General features: G+C 36.2%; 1 protein-coding gene across 1 annotated transcript in view; it reads right to left on the bottom strand.

Annotated features, from left to right (window-relative positions):
- Window positions 1–2,711: 2,711 nt before the first annotated feature.
- Window positions 2,712–25,098, bottom strand: part of LOC150095576 (solute carrier family 4 member 11-like) — a 341,029-nt gene continuing 318,642 nt past the window's right edge. Inside the window, exons 14-16 of the mRNA XM_090410034.1 lie at window positions 24,340–24,535; window positions 19,392–19,561; window positions 2,712–3,618 (exon numbers count right to left, since the gene is read on the bottom strand). Of these exons, the coding sequence (XP_090266160.1) occupies window positions 3,552–3,618; window positions 19,392–19,561; window positions 24,340–24,535 (433 nt within the window). The 3' untranslated portion in view covers window positions 2,712–3,551. The remainder of the gene's footprint in view (window positions 3,619–19,391; window positions 19,562–24,339; window positions 24,536–25,098) is intronic.

Below are 25,098 nucleotides of genomic sequence, written 5' to 3' on the forward strand. Positions count from 1 at the left end.
AAATTACAAGCTGTGTACCGCATTGAGAGAACTATACTCCAGGAAATTGATGAAGCCAGGAATTTGGGGGTAGTAGTAATAGATAGAGAGTTGAAGTTTAGAGGGCATATTGCTAAAGTAGCCAGGGTAGCTTTTATTTATGTTGGGAATGGTTAGACCACAGAATTCATTGCATGAGAGAATGGTGCCAGTGCAAGACAGTAAACAAGTTTAAGGAGGTGTGACAGACAGTGCTGTATAAGATAGGTCTCCCACTGAGGCCTATCTTCAGGTAACACATTAACAATGACTGAATTTACATGAGGTTTTTGCAACATATCATACTAATGCATGAAGAATGTTCTTGTACTTATTATTGTGAGAAATGGTCTAAGTGACATTAACTTTTAATTTTATCAAACATAAGTAATGAAGCAGAGTGAACTAGAATTATATATGTTCTTATTCAGCATTTATAAATCTCCAAAATTACAAGGATGAATGTTATTTCTATTTGCAAGTTTTATCCACACTGCATCTATATTGCTTTCTGTAGGCAAGTCAACATGTTTAAAATGAATTAATCATTAAAAAATTAGTGCAAATTATATTTTAAATTTCTTTTAGTTATTTACTATTTTTTATTATAGATACTGCTTTGGGTGCAGATGATTTTGTTACTTTATTGCTTCTTGCTGGGGCTCTAAGTGACCATTTGTGTATCGTATTATTATCAGTTCATCTTAGCATAATAAATCAGTAGTTCCAAATATATTAAAAAAAGCATACTGAGAGACACACAAATATTTTAAATTATAGTTTCATCAGCAAAGTTCTTTTCACATAACCATCAGCATACTAAAAAAAAAAAAAAACTAAAGTAAAGATTTTAAAACTAATTTGGCACATTGGAATGTAGTACATTGGAGCAGATTTCATTTTTGTTTCTTATTTTCCCTAGAAACTAAGAAAAATGTATTTAATTTTTTTTTCTAATGCTTAACTAATAAGATAATCAAGGATTCTCAGCATTTCATTCATTACAACATTGCTGCTGCTTATTCACAAAGTCTAATATTACAAAAAACCCAAATGTTTGCAGTTTATGAACACCATACTGTTCTAAAGGATAAAGATTCTGTTGTTATTGGAAAGTTTTTATATTTATAGAAAACAAGTTTAGAGGGTAATTCAAATATAGGCAAAATAAAATAAAGGAAATAATAGCTTTTTGTTAGTGATTGCATTTCATATCTACCATTATTTTCTTTCTCAAATTATTGAAGCAAGCAACAAGGAAAAAAGATGAGAAGAGAGGACAGGTTAGATCTGTGGATACATTGCATACTTATAGTATTGTTCCCTCATTTACTAGCACCACAGACTTTTGCTGAAAATGCATCTAATTAGCAACATGGCGAAAAAGTAGCACATCAAACATTTTTATTTTTTATTTTTTTATGAAAATGACCACCTGAACTCATTTTTTAAATTGTAATAACATTTATTCACATTGAAATATTCATATACTTATATATTATCCCATCAAAATAATTTATTCATCGTAGTTTCACTTTCATAACTGTGCCCAGTTTGTTTCTAGTCACACTTCCTATATTGAAAACCTGTACATGGGCACTGAAACTGATTAACATATATTGCTTCCATTTTGGTGAACAAGTGGAGATTTAAAAAGGACGGCACTTATAACCACAGTCAATTCCTGACTATGGAGTTTTTGTGATGCAACATCATTCTCACATACCCTCTACTGCTATAAATATTTAACAGTAAATATCTTTATAGAACTATCACATACCCGTATGCTAGAACTATACTTACAAAGTACGACTGTCACATTTTTTGAAAATAGCTGTTACTATATTTGCTAAATCTATGCAAACAACAGATTAAAATGCTAAAGTGAGAATAAGATCTATTCAGAAATGGTAAAATCTGTTCAGATTAAATAACAATATTATTAAAATATATTGATTTTCTTTTAACGCTTATATATATATATATATATATTTATTTATGTATGTATAGATAGATATTCTTGAACTGATATTATATTTATATATGTTGTATATTTTAGTTTTGATTACATATATTGGCTAGTCAGTCTATATGGGATAATATTAAATTAAGTTACATTAATGGCTCATCATCTTTTAAAAGTTGATTTAATTGTCATCTGTTCCAAGTACAGTAATGTAAACGGAAACCTTAATACGAGTAGAATTATTAGATATTAAAACCTAGCATTTTGTTCTCAGTTCTTATATTAACAAAAAATAAATAAATAAATAAAAACTAAAAAAATAATCAAAATAATCCTTTTCAAAATTACTATATATTTTGAAGGGATGAGTGGCAGTAAACTTGAAAATGTATACTTTTATGAAAACTGAGAATATTAAAATAATCATGTTACCTATATCCATATGATGTTTAATGTATTTTAAAATTCCTAACAGGGCATTACTTTATTGTTGCATCACAGGATTTTCTCTGAAACATCCATTTTCTTTTGATATTAATTTCAGATTATACTTCTCTTTGACACACTGTGGTACTGAGTACAGATGGTCCTCTTATCTTGAAATATAATATTCTTTGGAGGGCAAAAAAAAAAAAGACATTCCACTTTGCAAAAGGACACACTGAAGTAACTAAGTAATAAGATTATCTGAATTCACACTATATATAATGTGTAACTGTGTGAACTCTTGATAACAGAAGATTTTTATGAATGAACTCATTTACATGTTAACAATTCACTGTTCAAACATAATGTTGCTAAAATGGGAAGACAATCTAGCCAAGTGAACGACAGTTACATTTCTGTGAGACATTTAAAGTGTTTAACATGATTACAGTATTTTCAGAATATCATAATAAAATTTACAAACCAAGATGTCCAGCAGTTTTTCTTTGTTAACTTAATCTATGGTTGCACACACTTGTTTAACAAATGAAAACCATTCTAAAGCCATCCAGTGGCTCAAGGTTAGTTGTTTAGTATGAGATGAGGTGATGTCTTGGCGATGCATAGACTTTCACCGATGTGTTGTCCACATTGTGGAGATAGTAATAAAGTGACTCTGTTTCAGCTTTCTACATCCTTAACAGCTGAACTTCTTTATCCGGGAAGTTAGGTTAGGCATAACACAATCACACATAAAGTCGTGTAGGAAATACAACATGGCTTTCAATGGGTCCGAAGTTCGCACCTGATTTGCAGCTCTGTCCTGGCTGGAAGTTTAGGTTATATTTTATGAGAGGCCAGTCTTGTGAGCTGCTCGGACAGGACAGAACACTTGGCAGGGCGAACCCCACTTCCCACAAGTAGAAACGGGATAAAAGATAAACTGTGGCACATCCTCACATGTTGATGTGCTAACCAAGGTTGCTGGGAAGGAGGAATGGAGTTTGAAGCCAGTTAGGTGGAGAAATCATGTGAACTGAGGATACTTGAAGCAGTATTTTCTCCCGATTGAGCTGCATGATGAGCACATGGTCCCTACACGTGGGGCCAGCACTGTTGAGCTATGTGCTCTCAGCTGTCTTCATTGATGTTCACCATCCAATGCTTCTAGATACTTGCCGTCAATGATACATGGGACTACCTTGTGCCTGTGAAAACAAAGTTATGCATAAGTATAAAATAAACATAACCTCAAGGAAAATAGATTATCTACTGGTTCCACTGTAAAGTAAGAAAATTCATTATTTGAATATAAACCAACAAATGTAGCTAATGGTAATGTTCAATATAAGATAAGTCTGGGAAGGATGGATATGTTATTTGTTTTTATGTAGCTAGCAGGATTATAAAGTAAAATTATAATTAGTATTCCTTGACATCATCAAATAAAATAAATTCTTCAAATGATTTTATAAAGAAGAAAGGCATATGATGCAGTGAATTTTTATTATTATTATTATTTTTTATTTTATTATGTGAATCTTACTTGTGAAAGGGGTGACCTACAGGCACACGAACGGTATAAAGTTCAGGCCAGAAGGGTAACGAGTGTGGTAAAAAAAGCAAAAGCGGATTATGAAAGGAAACTAGCTATGCAAGCTAAAGAGAAACCCAAACAGGTCTTTCAATATGCTGCAAGCAAGAAAAAACTGTACACGGCAAAATGATTTTAAGGAATGACGATTGTAAGGAGGTCACTGAATCAGTCGATATAGTGGAGTTACTGAGCGAGTACTTTGCAAAAGTATATCATCCAGGTGGTGACATTGAAAAATTGAAGGAACCATTAGTTTATATGGGAAGTGGAGGTGAATAGTCTATTACAGAACCTTAATGTGAATACATCTGTGGGATTGGATGGTATACCGGCACAGGTCTTGCGTGAAGCGGCTAAGGAATTATCAGTGCCCTTGACCATGTTGTTTAATCTAAGTCTCGGGTCTAGTTTAGTCCCGAAGGTGTGGAAAGAAGAAAATAGTTTCACTGCATAAAGGAGGATCCAAGACTACGGTTGCAAATTACCGACCGATCAGCATATCAGGAGTTGTTGTCAAGGTCTTGGAGAAAGTAGTCAAGGGAAAAATACAGGAATGGATTGATGAAAATGAGATACTGTATGGGGAGACAGCATGGCTTTGTGAAGGGTAGATCATGCCTCAGTAACTTGCTCAAGTTTTATAACAAGGTGACGGTTGACCTGGATAAGGATAATGGGTTTACAGTGATACTGCTGGACCTGGCAAAGGCGTTTGACAGGATACCACATAGAATTCTAATCCGTAAACTACAATATATGGGAATGGATATAGGGTTGGTGAGATGGATAGGTGGGTGGTTGATGGAGAGATATCAAAGAGTAGTTTATTCAGGAGTAGAGTCCAAAAGACGGCCTGTGACTAGTGGCGTGCTGCAGGGTTCTGTTCTTGGACCACTGCTGTTTAATTGGTTCATCAACGATATAGGGAAGGATCTAAGAGGAACAGTTCATTTGTTGGCTTATGATGCAAAGTTGGGTAGGGCAATAGTGAATGCAGAAGATGTCAGAATCTTGCAGGATGACTTGGATAGATTGGAGTTCTGGGCTAAGGAGAATGAATGTCAATTTAATGTGACAAAATGTAAGGTTATGCATTTTGGGGTGAAAAGACTAGCAGAAGTATGCCACATTGGTGGAACTGTACTCCAGGCGATTGATGAGGCCAGGGACTTGGGAGTGTTGGTGGATAGGGAGATGAAGTTTAGGGGGCACATTGCAAAAGTATCTAAATCAGCTCATCAACTCACTTGGTTGTTGAAAAATACCTTGACGAGCAGAGACAAGCAAGTTATTGTACCTCTGTACCAAGCCTTGATAAGACTTCATCTCGACTACTGTGCCCAGATTTGGTCACCTAGGTTCCTTCTTGATGGGGAGGAGGTGGAGAGGATCCTGAGGCGAGTGACTAAGATGATAGTGGATCTATGGAATGAACCATATGAGAACAGGTTGAAGATTTGTGGGTTGCAGAAATTAGTTGATAGCGGAAAAGGGGAGATATGATTGAGACATTCAAATTGCTAAAGGGTTTCTATAGGATTAACTCAGAGGATATTTTTGAGATCAGGACTGGTGGTGGGAGAACTAGGGGACACTTATGGAAGCTGGGAAAGAGCGTGGTTAGCAGGGGTGTTAGAGCTGGGTTCTTTACTTTTAGAGTGGTAAATGAGTGGAATAAGCTGCCAGAGTTCTGTTGTGGGTGCTAGGACGGCAAGTGAGTTCAAGGCAAGGTATGATAGATACGGTGAGAATTCGTATAGTTGTGCGGACATGATGTTTAGGGCCTCCCTCGATGAGTCTAAGGACTCCCTGGAGTCACCCATAATAATAATAATAATAACCTATTGCAAGTTTAATACCTGGGTGGGCTAAAAATTAGTTAAGCTGGTTCTGCTGTTCTAGAGACCAAATAAAACACTTCAGGATTCCAATAAGTAGGACAGTGATCTCATGTAGACAGTGAAAATCAAACATCTATGCCAACATGGGATTCAAACCCACAACTTGTTGGTTGGAGAGCAGATACACTCTCCAGTTGGCCAACCATGCTGACTATTGCTATGAGAATTTGTAAGTAAAGCTGATTATTATTTAGTTTTTATCATTATAGAATTTAACTGAATTAATTATAAAATATGCAAGGTTAATTATCCTGAGACCTCCACAAAATCAAGAGATGTCTGCTCTGAATATCTTAAGTCATTCATAATCCTCTTTCTGGCAATGCATATTCCCATTAATCTGCATGCAAAAAAAATCTCTCTCTCTCACACACACACACACATTTACATTTTCTGAGGACAGCCAACCCTAACTTCCCCCTCTACAGCAAATCTCAATCTTCAAATCACATTACCTACCTGGTTGTGGTACCCCTTGCCATTGCAAACTTCTGCATTGTCTTTATTACTTTTACATTGATTCCATAAATTTCAATTTCCTATTCAAAATCATTCCAAGGTCTCTTGCCTTCACTTCCTACAGCAGTTTCCCACCAACAACATAAAGCCTTCTATCTGAATCTCAAAGTTTAAAATCTTACACTTGGCTGCACTGAACTGGCATAATCACTTCTCTGCCCAATCCTCCTTTCTACCTATATTAAAATCCTGAAGAGCAACTATATCAGTACTATTTCTAACATCTACCCATCTTTTTGTTTCCACAAGCAATTAAATGTTTCCTTCAGTCTATTCATGGTGTCATTAGTATAAACAGTGACAACTGGATGAAGAAAGCAAAAAAGAAGCTCAACACCTATTATGGTCACCTTCCTAGATTGGATGGTCTCCCCAAAATTCATAAAGCAGATGTTCCATTACAACCTGTCAACTGCATAAGATTGAAGCATGTCAAACTAAACACTCAGGGATTTGTCTTAACCCACTTGTAAGTAAAACTGACCTTTCTTCCTTCCAATCCACATCCCTGTAGTCCTCCAATAATATTATTTTCTTTGCATTAATTGTGCTCATTTGCCAATGCATACCACCTACATCTTTCCTTGAATCCCCTGGCCTATAGCAGCAGCAACTAATACATATTCTGTCACTTTGGCTTCTTTCTTACACCAGAAAGTCTCAAATGTACTGCTTTGCATATCAGTGGCACTCTGATATATATCAATCATACTCTTTCTGGCTGCATTTCTTCTACTACCATAACAAATCACCCTCTTACATCCTTTTTTTCTCTATCCTCCTTGAAAATAGTATATGTCTTGCATTTTATCTGTATAACTATATTATTCTGTGTCAACTAAGTGTTACTAAAGTGTATAGCCTTTGTCCAAGTTGGACAAACTAATTGCAGAAACTCCTTGCCTTATTGCAGATTCTTCTGACATTAGTATACAAACTGAAGTATCTTTTTGGGTCTTCAACCATCCTCACACATTGCATTATATCACATTTAAAATTTAGACCTGCCAAACTATCTTCAGCATTTTTCTGATAATTCTCACACTCATTTGTCTGAAGGGTGCCTGCACACATCCTTACCTGCATTTTTAGAATTATGATATTTATGTAACCAATGATCAAAAAAAATAGGATTGTTTAAAATAATACAAGGTGGATTTCTTGGCACTTATAATAACTGCTAAGTCAAGAGTAAAAGGTAAATTTTATTAATATAATACCCCCAGATTTGATGGCAAAGAATTTATGGTCAGAGTAATGGCAGCTAACTGCTTTTAAGAGGTTATGCACTGCACATAATTGTAGATTAATTAAGTTATGGAATCTGTTAACAATTGGAAGTAATTTAATAGTGATGGTGTCCACCTAAATACTGGTAAATTTATCAAGTTGCACAAGACCACAAAACCCATAATATTTAAAAGCCTCAGAAATGACACTGAAGGAAATTTATGGCAAATGACTGGATGTAGATATTAAGGATATTCCAAGTATTAACAGCTAGGGTGATTGCATTAACACTAGGAGAAAAACAACATTAAAATCTACTTCAAATGGATTGATAAATGCACGAGTCTTAAAGATTAAGTTTATAGTGGTTTAAATTATTAATTGGAGAAATTAAGGCACATACTGTGGCAATTTTCGGGTCGTGGCTTAACATGAGAGTCATGATATCGAAGTGCATAATAATTATGTTGTTGTCGCAGCAGATTCAATAGGTAAAAGAAAAGGAACGCGTTATTGCTTATCAGGGAAGATCTGGACTATCATATCAATGATACCCCGAAATCCTGTTTGAAATAGGAATTTGAGATAGCGTGTAGTAGAAGTAATGAAAATATTATGTGCCAGTTATTTAAAGAGATAACGAAAAGTAAAATACTCTTAATGGGAGATTTCAATATGGAAGAATGAAAGAAATAATAATGTAACTATAATAACTTTCCAGAGCAACTTTGTGATAATTATTTAAAGCCACTGTCAGAAGGGGATAGGATCTTGGATTTGATAGCAACATTAGAGGAATTAGTGATCAAACCTATTAATTATTTGACCTTGAAAGGGGAAATAAAACTAAGAATGGAAGTGATAATTAGAAAGCAAGGATGGAATTAAAAAAAAAGTTAAATTTGTAGTATTTGAAAGGAATTAAAAAAGCATTAACTGAGACACATTACATTGTTTGATGGAAGAGATATTAATGCAAAATGGATAGTACTGAGGGACATATCCATTTGAGTCCTACCCTATTTATTCTTCAAACTCTTGGGACACATTCTGACACTGCATCATTTGAGTATATTTTAAAGCTTCCCATGCACTGTCAATATTTAATGCTTAAAATTTTCTCCAGGAGTAAATTTCATAATAAACCTGGAATCAGTCAGATGAATAATCAAGCATTTAAAGAAATTAGTTAGCAGTGAAAGCGTATTGGATTGATAAAATGATTATTGAGTATAACAGAGTGTAAACTGCTAGACTGTCATGTAAAATTTGAATTACAAATAGTAATAGTCTGAGTGATTACAATTAGCTAGGAATGCTAAGATTAGCTGGAGTAAAAAGGGGAAGGATAACAGAAATGAATTAAACATAGCTAGATTCATCTGGAAATAAATGTAAATGAACCAGCTGAGGTTTCAGAATCCAATACATATTATAGATAATGTGTGAATAATGCTTATTAGTCTTCTGACAGACATGTATATACTCACAATAATAATAAGTTGCAAGTATATATGTGAATACTGGTTAGTCAAAGAGAAATTAAAGTTTGAAGATTTAATTTCTCTTTGAATTCCAAAGCTTTAATTTCTCTTCTGACTCTCACTAAATCATGTAATAGAAAAGGAGGAAATATTTGATTTCTTAAATCACATGGCAATTGAGAAGTTTGAAAGTAGGGATGATCACTTCCTAGATCTCTCCAGTAGTAAATAATGTCAAGATTAATAAATCCACTTTTGATCATTATCATTATTATAAGGGTATGTCCATGGAGTCTGAAGACTCATTGCAGGAGACCTATGATGACCATTATTTACACAATACATATCATACCTAAATAAACTCATTTGCTTTCAGGGTAATTCACAACCACCTCTGGGAATCCATTCCACTCACTTGCCACTCTTCAAGCAAAAAACATAGTCCAACTTTTTTTCCAACTTTTCCAACTTTTGCACAACATGCCTTCTGAACTTCAAATCTGTCCACGATCACCCTAAATCCCTAGCTTTCTCAATTTCCTGCAATTCACCACTATCAATGTGATAAACATAGTCCGCATACTATTACTAACTACACCCTTATGCAACTTAAAGAGTAGATGTCTCCTTTTTCTCTCCCTACTCGTCACATATTAAAAATTTTCTTGTGTCAGTCTTATAGAACCATATAGGTACTGCTAGTTCTCTTGCACATTCTTGTAGCACATGGATTTAAATGAAGTCTTTAATAGTAACTAAGTTCTGATCATGTCCCTCTCTTCTGCCTGTCAAATAAACTACAATTCACATGTCTTCTCCTCAGGGAGAATTCCACAGGCTTGGCCACTCTTCTCTGAATCCTCTCTACCACCTCCTGATTCCCAAGAAACCCAAGTGATCAAATCTGTGCATGGTAGTCAAGATGTGGCCAAATCATAGGGAAGTTATTATCCCTTATAAAGAAGAATACTAACAACTTTCCTTGTGTTCTTTAACATCAAAGTAATCCTTTGAGCTATTTTTCCAACTTTTGCACAGCATGCCTTCTGAATTTCAAATCTGTCCACGATCACCCTAAATCCCTAGCTTTCTCAATTTCCTGCAATTCACTACCATCAATGTGATAAAAGCTATATAATCTTTTTGTCCTGAAGTACATAACCTTATATTTTTCAACATTAAATGGACAACCCTTATCCTTTGCACATGCTACCAATTTATTTAAATCATCCTGCAAGATATCTACATTATCCCTATCAACTATTGCCCACCACATTTTGCATCATCAGCAAACAATTGAACATCCCATCTTAAATCATTTCTACATCATTAATATAAAGAGTGGTGACACTAGCACAGAGCCCTGAGGCACTCCTTAGTCATCCTCATTTGTCAAGATTCCACTGCACCATATAAGACTGTTTGTCTATCAGCCATCCTCCTGTTTGTGCCACTAGTTTCATATCCATTCCCATTTGCCCAAGCTTATGTAATAGTTTTCCATATAGTATTCTGTTGAATTCCAAAGTCTAACAGCATCATGGCTGTAGCCTCTTTCTTTATTCAGTTCCATGATCACTTTATTATAAAATGTGAATAAATTAATAAGGCAGGACCTACCTTTTACAAAACAGCTGGCCACCATAGCATATTACATTCCTATCCATCCATCCATTGCTGGATTTTATCTTTAACCAACTTTTCCAATACTCATGAGATACTAATCGGTCTATAATTTGCTACGTCTCTCTTTGAGCTACCTTTATGTAATGGAATTATCTTACCCTCTTTCTGTTCCTTTGGAATTTTGTCAGAGTATTGCCATTTCTCATAGCACATGGACCAATATACAATCCAATTCCACTGCTGTATTCACATTGATAATTTTCAATATGCTGAGCACCTCTAGTTCATCAATTCTCACATCAGCACTGCAAAGTTCTCTACCTGAATGATATGCCTTTGAAAAGTGATCACTTAGTAGTTCAACTATTTCTTCTGTTTGTCATAATCACCATCTTTGTAGTCCCACACTTTTTTTTGACTGAGAATTCCATGTTTATTAATTTTCCAGAACAAGACTTCATGGTGATCACTTTCCTTGCTCCGAGGCAGAGTGGCTACTGCGGTTATGGATACATTTCTGATGATAATACTAGACCCAACACTTTCAAATCACTCATTCCCCTCCATCAGATGCTGTTTGATAATAACTGTATGAATTTTATTTCCACCCTGCCACGTGTCCATTCCTCTCTCCAATCCCCCATCTTTTCAATGAGTTGCTGAAAATGGGATTGCTCTTTCTGATTGGAAGTTTGCAAAAAGTTGTTTCAATTCATACGAGTTGGTCATCACATGAAAGGGACAATTATAGACCAGTCAATCCTCATACTGTTATTGATGAAGTAATGAAAAAATTAAAGAGGAATTTTATTCCAGATATTCTTGACAGCAATCAACTGTTGAGCTCAGCATAGCATGATTTTGTTAAGGAGAGAAGATTTTTGTTAAGATAGATCATGGCAAACTGATATTCAGAGAAGCTTATGAAGAGGTCAGGATGGAAATAGATCAAGTTAATAGCAGTGGTGTGATTTGTTTGGACTTTGACAAAGCCTTCGATAGCATTACACATTAGTTTTTTTATTAAAATGGAAAAGATATGTAACGACGATCATCTAGTGAGATGCCTAGAAAATTGATCGACTTATAGACTGCAGGAAGTGTGTTTAGAGACAAGTCTTCAATAAGTCAGGTGGTTAGGAGCAAGTACCAGAGAATTCTGTGTTGTCACTTGTTTAGCATGTACATAAATGATTTAGGTTTGAATAAAAAGCATAGCACTCATACTGCAGGGAAGAGACTAGTTGAGCTTTGTTTGTTGCTAACACCTGCTTTAAACAGCACAAACGGAGACTGTACACATGAATATCACCTGATGGAATTACAGAAATCAAATTGACTATATACTTGGACAAAGAAGATGGAGAAGTGCAATTCAGTCTGTCAAGACTTTTCCAGGTGCACACTGTGGAACAGACCATGAATTATTAGTGGCTACAATACATGTGAAATTACGGAAACTGAAAATGACACAAATGTCGATCAGATATGATCTTGGTAACATACCGGCTGAATACAATATTAGTATACAGAACAGATTGAACACACTCAAATTGTGTAAAGAGAACTAGATGAACTATGGGAAGAGATTAAATATATAATTAAACCAGAAGCAAAGAAGAATATTCCAAAAAGTTTTTAAGAAGAAGAAGAAGTTTAAATGACTGTCAGAAGATGGCATCAAAACTGCTCAGGAAAGGAGGAAAATGAAGGCCACAGGAAATTTACAGGAAGTACAGCATTTGCATGCAGAGTTTCAACGACAACCAGGAATGCTAACAAATAGAAGACCAAAACAAGAAAGGAAAAACAAGAGATCTTTTCAAAAAAGATAGGGAAGTTCAGCACCAAGGTGACAATATTGAAAAGTAAACACAAAGGATATATTACAGAAGCTGCAGACATCAAAGAAAGATGGAAAGAGTATACAGAAGCTCTTTAGAGAAAGGACTCCAAAATTACTGAGAAATTTGACGAGCAGGATTATACGTAGGAGCCAGTACCACTGGAAAGTGAAGTGAGGTGGGCACTGCAACAGCTATCCAGTAAAAAAGCACCAGAAGGGGATGAAATACCTATTGAGCTGCTCAAAGCCCTAGGAGAAAAGGCAGCGAATTTGGATCACAACTACATTGCCTAGAGAATGGAAAAATTAGTTTATATACCTTTATTGAAGAAAGGCGATGCAAGAGAGTGCAAAAATTACAGAACTATAGCACTGATTTCTCATGCAAGTAAAGTCTTACTTATGATCATTCAGAAAAGACAAACCATTCATGAAGAGAGAAATGCCAGATGAACAGGCAGGATTTTGAAAAGGCAAAGGAACAAAAGATCAGATTGCCAATATGAGATGGACAATAGAAAGAGCACAGGAATATCAAAAGAATGTTTACCTTTGTTTCCTTGACTATAGTAAGGCTTTTGACTCTGTAGATCATGTGAAACTGTGGAATGTGTTTCATTATCCTTTTGAGAAATCTTTACTATGAACAAGAAGCTACTGTCCGAACAGATCTTAGAGAAACTGAGTATTTCACAATAGGTAAAGGGGTGCAACAAGGATGTATTTTATCTCCATACTTGTTTAACTTGTACAGCAAATACATTTTAAGAATGGCAGGCCTAGGAGTCTTCAGTTGGAATTAAAATTGAAGAAATATTAATAATTTGAGGTATCCAGATGATGCCACCTTGCTAGCAGAATGCAAAGAAGATTTGGAGGAATAATTATGAAAGTTAAAGAAGAAAGTGCTAAATATGGCCTTAAACTTAACCTCAAAAAGATAAAAGTTATGACGACATGTGAACTTAACGATTTTGAATTAAATGGGGAGAAAATGGAAGCAGTTAACAATTTTGTGCTCCTACGATCCAGAATTAATAAAGATGGGTATTGTACTGAAGAAGTTAGAAGATTATTACTCAGAAAGAAAACCATGACAAATTTAAGCAAGATCTTTAAAACTAGAGATATTAGCCTCGCAACAAAAATCAGAATTGTGAAATCAATAGTATTCCCTGTGGTACTGTATGGATGTGGAAGTTGGATCCTGAGAAAGAGTGAAAGAAGGAAGATAGATGCATTTGAATTATAGGTTTGGAGATGCTTCCTAAGAATACCATGGACTGCAAAGTAAACCAATAAATCAGTGATAGATAGAATAAAGCCAGATTGCTTCCTCAAAACTATAATCGTCAAGCAAAAATTGTCATCATACTTTGGACATATTATGTGAGCAAATGACAATCTGGAGAAGATGATGATGTTCGCTAAAGTTGATGGAAGCAGGAGAAGAGGAAGACCAAGAATTAGATGGATGGATAGATGGAGTTCAAGAAGCAAAGCAACTGGAACGCACCTGGAAATTCTGAAAGATATGGCCAGGGACAGATCTGAATGGCGAGCGCATGTTCATAAAATCACCAGGAGTCAAAAATGACTCAATGGAACATAAACTCATACAAAAAAAAGGGTAGAATTTCTCTCTTTGCTGATGACATTAAGTTGGGCAGTTGGCCTAAGATTTTTACAGAATGATGATAAAAGATTGGAAAGGTAGACTAGGAAGTGGGTTTAAAGTTTAGCGTGAACAAATGTGAGTATATTCAGTTTGGAAAGAAGAAGAAGATATTAGATGGAAAAAATTGAAGGGACAGGCGTTAGAAAAAATCTGTATGAATACAAAGATTAGGGTATTTTGGTTGATACAGAATTAAAATTCAGGAATCATATTGTTAAGACAAGTAGAAAAGCTCAGTAGATTGTAGGATTAATTAAAAGAAGTTTCACATCTAGGAGAATGCAATGACACCATTAATGTCTTCAGTCAAGACAATATTGAATTGTGGTTACTAGCTTTACTGACCAAGAATTTTAATGGATGTCAAGAAAATAAAAATTAAGGGTATTCAGAGAAGTTTAAGTGTAGAGGGTTTGTATCATGATACGAGGGTGGTCTGAAAAGTTCTTGGCGTAACAATGAAAAAAAGAATTTATCACTTCAAAATTATTTTTATTTTTCAACATAATCTCTCTTAAGACTAATACATTTATTCCAGCGATGATCCAGGGTGTTTTTGAGAACCACTACGGTTCCTGTAGTGGTTCTCAGTAAGAGCTGCAAAATACCCCTCTACAGCTGCAATCACCTCTTGATTTGAAGAAAAACGCTGACCAGCGAGGAAGAATTTTAGTTTCAGGAAGAGAGAGAGAAGTCAGAGGGAGCCAAATCTGGGGAATAGGGTGGATGTCCCAACAATTCATAGTGCAGATCCCTTAATTTTCCCATTGGCAAAACAACATTGTGGGCAGTGCATTGTCTAGATGAAAGATGATTTTTTTCTTTTGCAAACTGGGTCTTTTCTCACGAATTTTTTTTGTCTAGTCTGGTTAAAAGATCGGAATAATATTCTCCGGTTATTGTTTTACCCTTTTCAAGATAAGTAATAAACAAAATGCCTTTAGCATTCCAAAACATCGATGCCATGACCTTTCCTGCTGATGGAACCAACTTTGCCTTCTTTGGTGCTGAACAACTGGCTTCTGTCCACTGTTTTGATTCTGGTGTGTAATGGTGAATCCAAGTCTCATCCATAGTAATAAATTGATGCACAAAATCAGCTTTATTCTTGTTAAAATGTTCCAAGCACTGTTCAGAGATTTTCATGCTAGTGCATTTTTGATCTGCTGTGAGTAAGCGTGGCACCCATCTTGCACAAAGCTTTTTCATTTGCAATTCTTCATGCAAAATATATCCTACATGGTCTTTTGAAATGCCTATAGTCTCAGCAATTTCACGCAATTTGATTCGCCGGTCATCCAATACTATATCGTGCACTTGATCAATGATTTCTGGTGTTGTTACACTTTTTTGGCTGTCCTTCACATGGATCATCTTCAAGGCTGGTAGAGCCATGTTTCAACTCAGCATCCAATTTCTTAATTGTCGAAAATGAAGGAGAAGAGTGCCCATAAACTTTTATGAGCTTCTTTTGGCATTAAACCTTCTTTTACAAAGAATTTTATAATTGCACGACACTCAATTTTATCCATTTCAAGGGATACAGACAACACTTTTACTTCAGACAGCTGTATAAAACAACAAACTACTTGATAGAATGACTTGCAATTTCACATGGTTGCTTATGGCAGATGTATCAACTTAGAAAAAAATAATCTTGCCAATGGTGTTGCCATTTATGGTCGAGGCCAAGAACCTTTTAGACCATCCACGTAATTATGAGAATCAGTTGGCTAGTTGCAATCTAGCAAATTTGTTTAACAGGAAATTGAGAGGAGATTTAATGGTGGGGGGGGGGTACGGAAAGTTGTGATAAACAACTAGAAAAAAAATATTTAAGCAACTGATATAACCACAAGAGAGAACATGAGGATATAAGAATACAAGAACATAAGTTACCTTCATAACTCTGCTACTAGTATGCTCTTTCTTGCAGTTATATCAGTTGCTTTAATATTATTTTTGTTTAGATGTTTATCAGAACTTTCCTTAGCCCCCCCTCATATAAGATGGATATCAGGAGTTTACTGCAGTTGGCTGAATCAGGTACTACTAGAGGACCACATGATAAAAAGATAGTAAAGAATAGAACAAAGAAGTTTATCCCCCACACACTTGGATAGAAAATGTGTCGAATGAGCCTTCATCAGCAAGTTATAGAATCAATGTATTTATGCAACTTTAAGACAGAAATCAGATTAAATTAGATAGCTGTTATGACTGAAGATAAGTTAATTATAATATAAGTATAATAATTATTTAATTTGGCATTTGTTGATCATGTATAAAAATGTATGGAAAATTTCTTAAACATAAGTGATTTGGAAATTTATACTTATTAACCCATTTAAAATATAGCCTACCATTCTGATATAAAAGGGAGGGGGGGGGATGCATTCCAGTTAATAAATAAACTTTGCTGTATATATCTTTATATTAAATTTTGGAGTGATATGAAATATTTATAATTCAGAAGTCTATACTATCAAATAAACATTTTATGAATGAAAATTATTATTATTATTACGGGCAACTCCAGGGAGTCATTAGACTCATCGAGGGAGGCCCCAAATCATTTTCATCACAACTATTCGACATTCATACAGTATCTATCATACCTCGCCTTAAACTCATTCACTGTTACAGCATCCACCACAGACTCAGGGAGCGCATTCCACTCATTCACTACTCTAAAAGTAAAGAACCCAGCTCTAACAACTTTACTAACCACACTTTTGCCCAGTTTCCATGGATGTCCCCTAGTCCTCCCACAACCAGCCCTGTTCTCAAAAATATCTTCTGAATTAATTTTATAGAAACCCTTCAGTAATTTGAATGTCTCAATCATATCTCCCCTCCTCCGCCTATCAACCAATTTTTGCAACCCACAAATCCTCAACCTGTTCTCATACGGTTCATTCCACAGACCTGCTATCATCTTGGTCACTCGCCTCTGGATCCTCTCCACCTCCTCCCCATCAAGAAGAAACCTAGGTGACCAAATCTGAGCACAGTAGTCGAGATGAGGTCTTATCAAGGCTCGATACAGAGGAACAATAACCTGCTTGTCTCTGCTTGTCAACGTATTCTTCAGCAACCAAGTGATTTGATGAGCTGATTTGGCCACTTTTGCAATGTGTCCCCTAAATTTCAATTCCTTATCCACCAACACTCCTAAATCTCGTGCCTCATCAATTTCCTGGAGCACGGTTCCACCAATGCAGTAAACTGCCTCCAATCTTTTCACCCCAAAATGCATAACCTTACATTTTGCCACATTAAATTGACATCCATTCTCCCTAGCCCAGACCTCCAATCTATCCAAATCATCCTGCAAAATTTTGACGTCATCTGCATTCACTATTGCCCTACCCAACTTCGCATCATCCGCAAACAAATGAACTGTTCCTCTCAGATCCTTTCCTATATCATTTATGAACAAATTAAACAGCAGTGGTCCAAGAACAGATCCTTGTGGTACACCACTAGTCACAGGCCGTCTTGTGGACTCTACTCCTGAGTAAACCACTCTCTGATATCTCTCCGTCAACCACCCTTCTATCCATCTCACCAACCCTATGTCCATTCCCATATGCTGCAATTTACTGATTAGAATTCCATGTGGTATCCTGTCAAAGGCCTTAGCAAGGTCCAGTAGAATCACTGTAAACCCATTACCCTTATCCAGTTCAGCCGTCACTGTGTTATAATACGTGAGCAAGTTACTGAGTCATGACCTACCCTTCACAAAACCATGCTGTCCCCGATACAGTATCCCATTTTCTTCTATCCAATCTTGTATTTTCCTCTTGACTATTTTCTCTAAGACCTTGATAATGATTCCTGTTATGCTGATTGGCCGGTAATTTTCAACAGCAGCCTTGGAACCACCTTTGTGCAGTGGAACTATTTTCCCCTCTTTCCACCCCCTTGGGACTGACCCAGTCCTGAGGCTCAAATTAAACAAAATGGTCAAGGGCACTGACAATTCTTTGGCCACTTCACGTACGACACGAGCTGGTATACCATCCAATCCCACAGATGTATTGACATTGAGGTTCTGTAATAGACTAGTTACCTCTACTTCATTCATCACAATTCCAGTATAAGCTGTTGGTTCTTCCATTTCCGCAAAGTCACCACCTGGATGATATACTCTTGCAAAGTGCTCGCTCAGTAATTCCACAACATCGACTGATTCAGTTACCTCCCTACCCTCAGCATTTTTTAAGATCATTCTACCATGAGCATTTTTCCTTTTACTTGCAACATATTGAAAAAACTGTTTGGGATTCTCTTTAGCCTGCATGGCCAATTTCCTTTCGTAATCTGCTTTTGCTTTTCTTACCACCCTTGTTACCATCCTGGCCTGAGCTTTATACTGTTCATGCACCTGATGGTCACCCTTCTCCTTAAATTCCCTCCACAATTGTTTCTTTTTTTGCAGCTCAAGCTTAATAGTGTTATTCATCCATTTAACCCCTACCTGATTTATTATTCGGACTCTTGGTATACAGTCAACCATTGCCTCCTGCAAATAGTTCTTAACCACCTCCCATGCACTATCAACATCCAGCCCTTGCAGTTTTACATGCCATGGCATTGAGCCAAGCACACACCTAAGCTTGTCATACTTACCAGCCCGGTAATTCCACATGTACCCTGTCTTAATTGTAAATTCGACTCCTTTAGCCACCTCCCAAGTCATGACCTTATGGTCACTCTCACCAATTGGTGGCAACATGGTCATGTTCGTTACAGCTACATTCTCAGTTGCAATTACTAGGTCCAGCACTCTCTGCCCCCTGGTATTTTCCAATACATGTTGCCGTAGATAGTTGTCCCTTAATAACTGCATAAAATTCAATTCCTTCCTCCCATGTGCCCTCTCCTCTTTCCAGTCAATGTTACCATAATTGAAATCACCCATAATAATTACCCTAAATTAAAACTTTTTAGTTTGATTTTCAATTTATGATAGTGAAATAATAATACCATTACATTAAAAGCATTACAATACTTAACTGATTAAGGGAAAAAGGATTAATTAAAAAATAAATTTTAAAAACATCATATTCAAAATATATTGTACAAACTTACCTGAATGGAAGTAATAAGAGAATAATTAGAGGAAAAACCATTTTTACATATGGCCATGGAGAAAAACCAAAAAAGCACATTAGTGACAACTGAACCACCTGGCACATAGTGAACAAATGAATCTTTCGTTGGGGACATCGCCGGATATAATGATTGGGAGGGTATGCTGCCTAAAAACAAGAGTTAAGTAATCAACAGTGGAACAACAATGCATAAAAATGTATTTTATTTTTAAATGCATCTGGCAAAAAAATTTACAACAGCTTATGATATGAAACAATGCTATCTGAAAGTATATTTTTTTACATAAGTAAATTTAATCTCAAAAAATATTTGAGTGAATAAGCCACTACAACTGCAGTAATCACTAAATTATATAATTATGTTAGGCAATCAATTTTCTAATCATTATAATTCAATTGAGCATATTCTTAAAGTATGTTATATATTAGAAGTTAAATTATTATTATTATTAAGAGAGACCTGGGAGTCAGTGACTAATTGAGGGAGGTCACATACTACACATACCTGCTATCATACTTATTCTTTAATTCATTCACACTGCTTGCACATTATTCATCCAGTGGCAATCCATTCCAATCATGAACCACCCTATGAGAGAAAAATCTTGCCCTTCCCTTCTTAGCAGAATTCATTCTCTGCTTCCAAGGATGCCCTCTCGTCCTTTCCCCACCCTCCATAAAATGAAAACTTCCATCAAAACTGAAATCCTATATGACCCTTTCAGAAGTTTGTATGTTTCAATCCTATAACCCTCTCTCCTCTTTCTCCTGTTTACTAGTGTCTACAGTCTGCAAATTATCAATCCGTCTTCATAATCAGTATTCCACAATCCTGGTATCATTTTTAACTCTCATCTGCACTCTCTCCACTGTATCTGAATCACAATGGAAACAGGAAGACCTTGAAAAGTGGTAAAATGACATCCTTATCTTTACATGTTAAAGTTTGTTTCAGCATTGCAATTATCTTCTGAGTTGTATTTGCAATCTTTGCTATATGGCCCTTGAACTTCAATTTGCTGTCTACTAACACTCCACGATCCCTAGCCTGATCAGTTTCGTCCAGCATAATCCCACCAATATAATAAGACATTGGATATCTAATCATTCCAAAGTGCATGACTTTACATTTACTGACGTTGAACTGACATCCATTTTCTCATGCCCACAATTCCAGCCTATTCAAATCATTCTGCATATACTGCATATCAGCAGCATTTCTGATTACCCTACCTATCTTTGCATCATTAGCAAATAGCTGTATATTGCCTGTCAAATCCTTCCTAATATCGATAATTAATGTACAGATTGAATAACAGTGGACCAAGGATTGATCCTTGTGGTACATCACTATTTACTTTAAATCTTAAGCTCACATTCCCCATATAGCACTTTTTGATATCTGTCAGTCAGTCATCTTCTTATCCATTCTATATTTGATAATTCAAACCCATTTTCTCCAATTTATGCAACAGCATAAATTGTTCTGTCAAAAGCTTTAGCAAAATCCAAAAGTATCATGGTGTATTCATTCCCCTTGTCTAGTTCAATGGTAACATTGTTATAGAATGTGAGTAAGTTGCTAAAACATGACCTTCCTTTAGTAAACCCATGTTGCTCATTGCAGAGATTCACTGTCAACTCATTTCTGAATGCAAGCCCTAACCAATTTTTCTAAAATCTTCACCACCACTCTTTAGATACTGATTGGTTGATAGTTGGATACATCAATCTTTGCACTACCCTTGTGCAATGGGATTACCACATTCTTTTCATTCCTGTAAAATCTTCCTTGTTCTGAGACTCAAATTATATAGCCTAGTCAAAGGAATAGCCAGTTCAGCTAAACACTCTTTTAGCACCCTTGCTGAATTCTTATTCAGTTTGTGCAAGATCTCTACTACCTCCTCTTCATACACCTGAGTTTCTTCAGAAGAGGTAGCAGTGAACTCAATGTTGTATACACTAGATTGATAACTTTTAGCAAAATGGGCACTCATTAGTTGAACAACATATTTTGCATCTGTCACCCTCACACCATCAGTATTCAGAAAAGTTATTTTTTCATATTCATTCTTTCTTTTATTTGCAGTATATTGATAGATTCTCATGGGTTGTCTTTAGCTTGCAGAGCTATTTTTTTCTCATTTTCAGACTTAGCTTTCGGTACAACCATTGTGGCATTTCTGGTCTGCTGCTTATAATTTTCATCACTGACATCATCCTTATGCAGATGATATTCCTTCCACATCATCCTTTTCTTATGAATCTCTTGCTTAATAAGATTACACATCGATTTGACTACTGTGCTATTTATTCTTCAAATTCTCGGGACACATTCTGATATTGCATCATTTAAGTATTTTTTAAATACTTTTCATGCATTGTTGATATTCTTCCCATCCAGCAACTGATTCCATTCTGCTGAAAACTCAGTATACTCCTCAGTTGATCATAATTTCTTGCTTTGTAGTTCAGCATGCAACCTTTTCTGAATGGAAAATTCATAAGCTTAGTCACTTCCCAAGTGAGTACTGCATGATCACTGTCACCAACTGGAGGCAGAAAAGTTACATCTTTAACTGAAATACCCTCGGACACTATAATCAAATCTAACACTCTTTGACCTCAAGTTCCTTTTGTCACACGACATACTTATTTCATCAAGGATTGATTAACTGAGGGTTGGGTTATTTGAACTAGTAGTTCATGTGATAGCTGCTAGTATCATAGACTACTCATACACAGTGTCCAACTAACTGCATATTCTAAATATTTCTCTGTTTTTGATGAGGCATAATTTACATTACATCTCTAGGATACAAAGTGAAAATGAGATATACATGTATAACAGTACTCACAGACCAACACAGTTCTATTTTCTGAAATCTGTAGAGGTCAAAAAAAGGTGACAAAAGTGATATTATGTTTAGTTTATTTGTAAGCACTACTTAGAAATCCTACGGCTCCACGGAGAACGTGGAGCCATAGGATGTCGTCCACATATTGCTGCCCTGTCAATGCGCCACATACCACTACGAGGGGGTGATCAGCTATCGTAGGCTATGATTCTCCAGACCATAATGCCTGCAGTGTGGGAGGTGTGGTGCTCGATAGCAAGGTCTGGATTGTGTCCTTGACCAGGAGTCCTCTACACCCGGACACAATGATCATCTGTCCCCAAGACGAAGTGGCACTCATCATTGAAGACCACACGTCGCCAGTCTGTGGCGTTCTACGTTGCTCTCGCCTGGCACCACTGCAAACGGAGTCAGCGATGTTGTGGTGTTAATGGGGTGCTGGGATCATAGATTTGCCTCTGCGAGGCATCGGGAAATAGTTCGTGGACACACAGGAGCCTAACATCTGCCTATATAGTGGACCGGGTCACTGTGGGATCCCTCTGTGCTTGCCGCATGATCTGTTGATCCTCTCTAGTGTTGGTCCTCCTGATCCGACCAGTGCCGCTCTGCCATGTGGCAGTTCTGGAATGTTTCCACAGCTCCCAACACTGTCGGATGGTATGGTCAGAATGGCTCATGTGCACCGACCACCCTTCGGTTTTCAGGCCGATGATCATGCCTCTGTCCATAATTTGCTTAAATCGACGTCTCTGGCATCTACCTGGCATTATTGTCACTCTGTACTCTAGCTTGCATCAGCCGGTGTTTTTTGCTTTAATCGGCTATCGACTACACGCCAGCTTTATAAGGCTGCTGGTTCATGCTTGCAGCGGCACCACAGGGTGTGTGGGCATGCGCAATCGTACAAAACTTGGATCATTTGCATACCACCCCGCACTCTAGCTATTTGCTTAGCTTCGCCGTTGTACCATGTTTTCTTCCAGGTGCACTAATTTCTTTGTCCGTGTGCGTATATTATCCATGTGGCCGTTTGGGTTAATCTCTTGTAGTACTATATTCAAAAGTCCTGAGACAGTCTTAGTTACGCTGCACTCCAACATTTTCTTATTGCAGAGATATGCAGGTGGGTGATCCGATCGGTGAAAGATCCAGTGTGGTCTAATTATTACCTTATACAGCAGAACTATATCACTTCCTTACCCTTACTTATCAGAGTCGTCCTTATTTTTGCAGTCATTTTCTGGATAACCATTACAACTTTTTCAACATAGCCACCATTAAATGGATCCTTTATCTTTTCTACTTCCCAGAGTGAAGTTCCTTCAATATACCTCATTCCACCTTATTTGACCAGCCTGCATAACTTGTATACTTATGCAACAATGAACTGATATCTCCATTTATTTTCCCAAATCCTTTGTAATGGCATTGCATAAGGGCCTTCTGAAACTGCTCTTCTCAAATCTTGAGCTACATCATCAATATAAAGATTAAACAGCAGTCACAGAAAAAAAGAATCACTTAGATCAACAAATTATCATTTGGAAAGCACTTCTGAAGCTGTTTCTTTGTAGTTCCTCTTCAATCTTTTCACATTCCTTCAGAATCCAATTGGTTTAGTTGTTTTAATTTTATTTCTTATTTTGTTAAGTTTTTTTTATATTTTTCCTTTGCTATTTGTTAGCTTTGTTTATATTGGATTTTAAGGTTCTCTTTCAGGAGAACTTTAAAATAGCTTCTAACAATCGTAAGTAATAGTGATTATTTTTGCTAAATAATCACTATTACTTACGATTAATAGTGATTATTTTTGCTAAACGATTGTGTTTCTTTGATTTCTGTATTCTGAATAAGTGCAAATATCATTTAAACCCATATATTTTTAGTTCATCATCTTAAGGGAGGGTGTTATATTCAAATGTTCTTTTTTTTGGAAAGCAAAGCCTTTGAGCGTATAAGTATCTAGTAGTAATAGCTTTGGCTGTAGCCATGAAGATTCAAATGTAATGTATTTTGAAGAAAATTTTAAAAAACTTTTAGTGTAACTAGAGTTGTTCTTACCTGTTCCATAAAAAGAAGTGTGATACGCTCAAACATTTGATTGCCACTAAGGGAGGTGATAGCCATGTAGAGGAAGAGGCCATTTAATACAGCAGTAGGGATGTATGATAAAGGGTATGGCAACAGGAAAATGGAAAGTCCAATTAGGATGTGGGAAATTATCCCTGTTACTCGTGTCTCTCTTACCTTGACTATACTGCAAATATAAATCACCAATACATATATTATTTAAAAACTTTTATTACTGTAGCAAAATATTTACTAAAAGATGACCAATGTAATGATAACAAAATAGAATAGAACTACATAAATTACAGTAGAGTAACATATATACAAATATTATAATATAGTGAACTGTATTATAATAACAAATATCACATTATAATAATATAATAAAATATTAGAATAGAATTGGATAAAGGTTTTGAAATTTGGAAAGCAGTTATGGGATGCAGTGTATTCAATTTATGGGGATGCAGGATGTAGTGTGGAGATAAAGGACATGGAGTTGATGGCAAACAAGCAACTGGAATTTATGGCCAAGCTACAAGAAGAACACAGTTCTTCTTGTAGCTTGGCTAGAACAATACAGTTATTGTAATGAAGATTCAGACATTAGAAATAAGAGGTTACTGTTTCACTATATCCCCCCCCCCCGCCAAGTCCTGCTATGCTGCCTCACCGTGACGGGGTGGCGGCCATGGGCGGGATGGGTGAAGCATGTCGGGAGTATCATTACTCCTGGTAAGGCCTCCCAAG

The sequence above is a fragment of the Typopeltis vanoorti genome, chromosome 20 (genome assembly GCF_054136105.1).
Source record: "Typopeltis vanoorti isolate ZY-2024b chromosome 20, IOZ_Tvanoo_1.0, whole genome shotgun sequence".
NCBI lineage: Eukaryota > Metazoa > Arthropoda > Arachnida > Uropygi > Thelyphonidae > Typopeltis > Typopeltis vanoorti.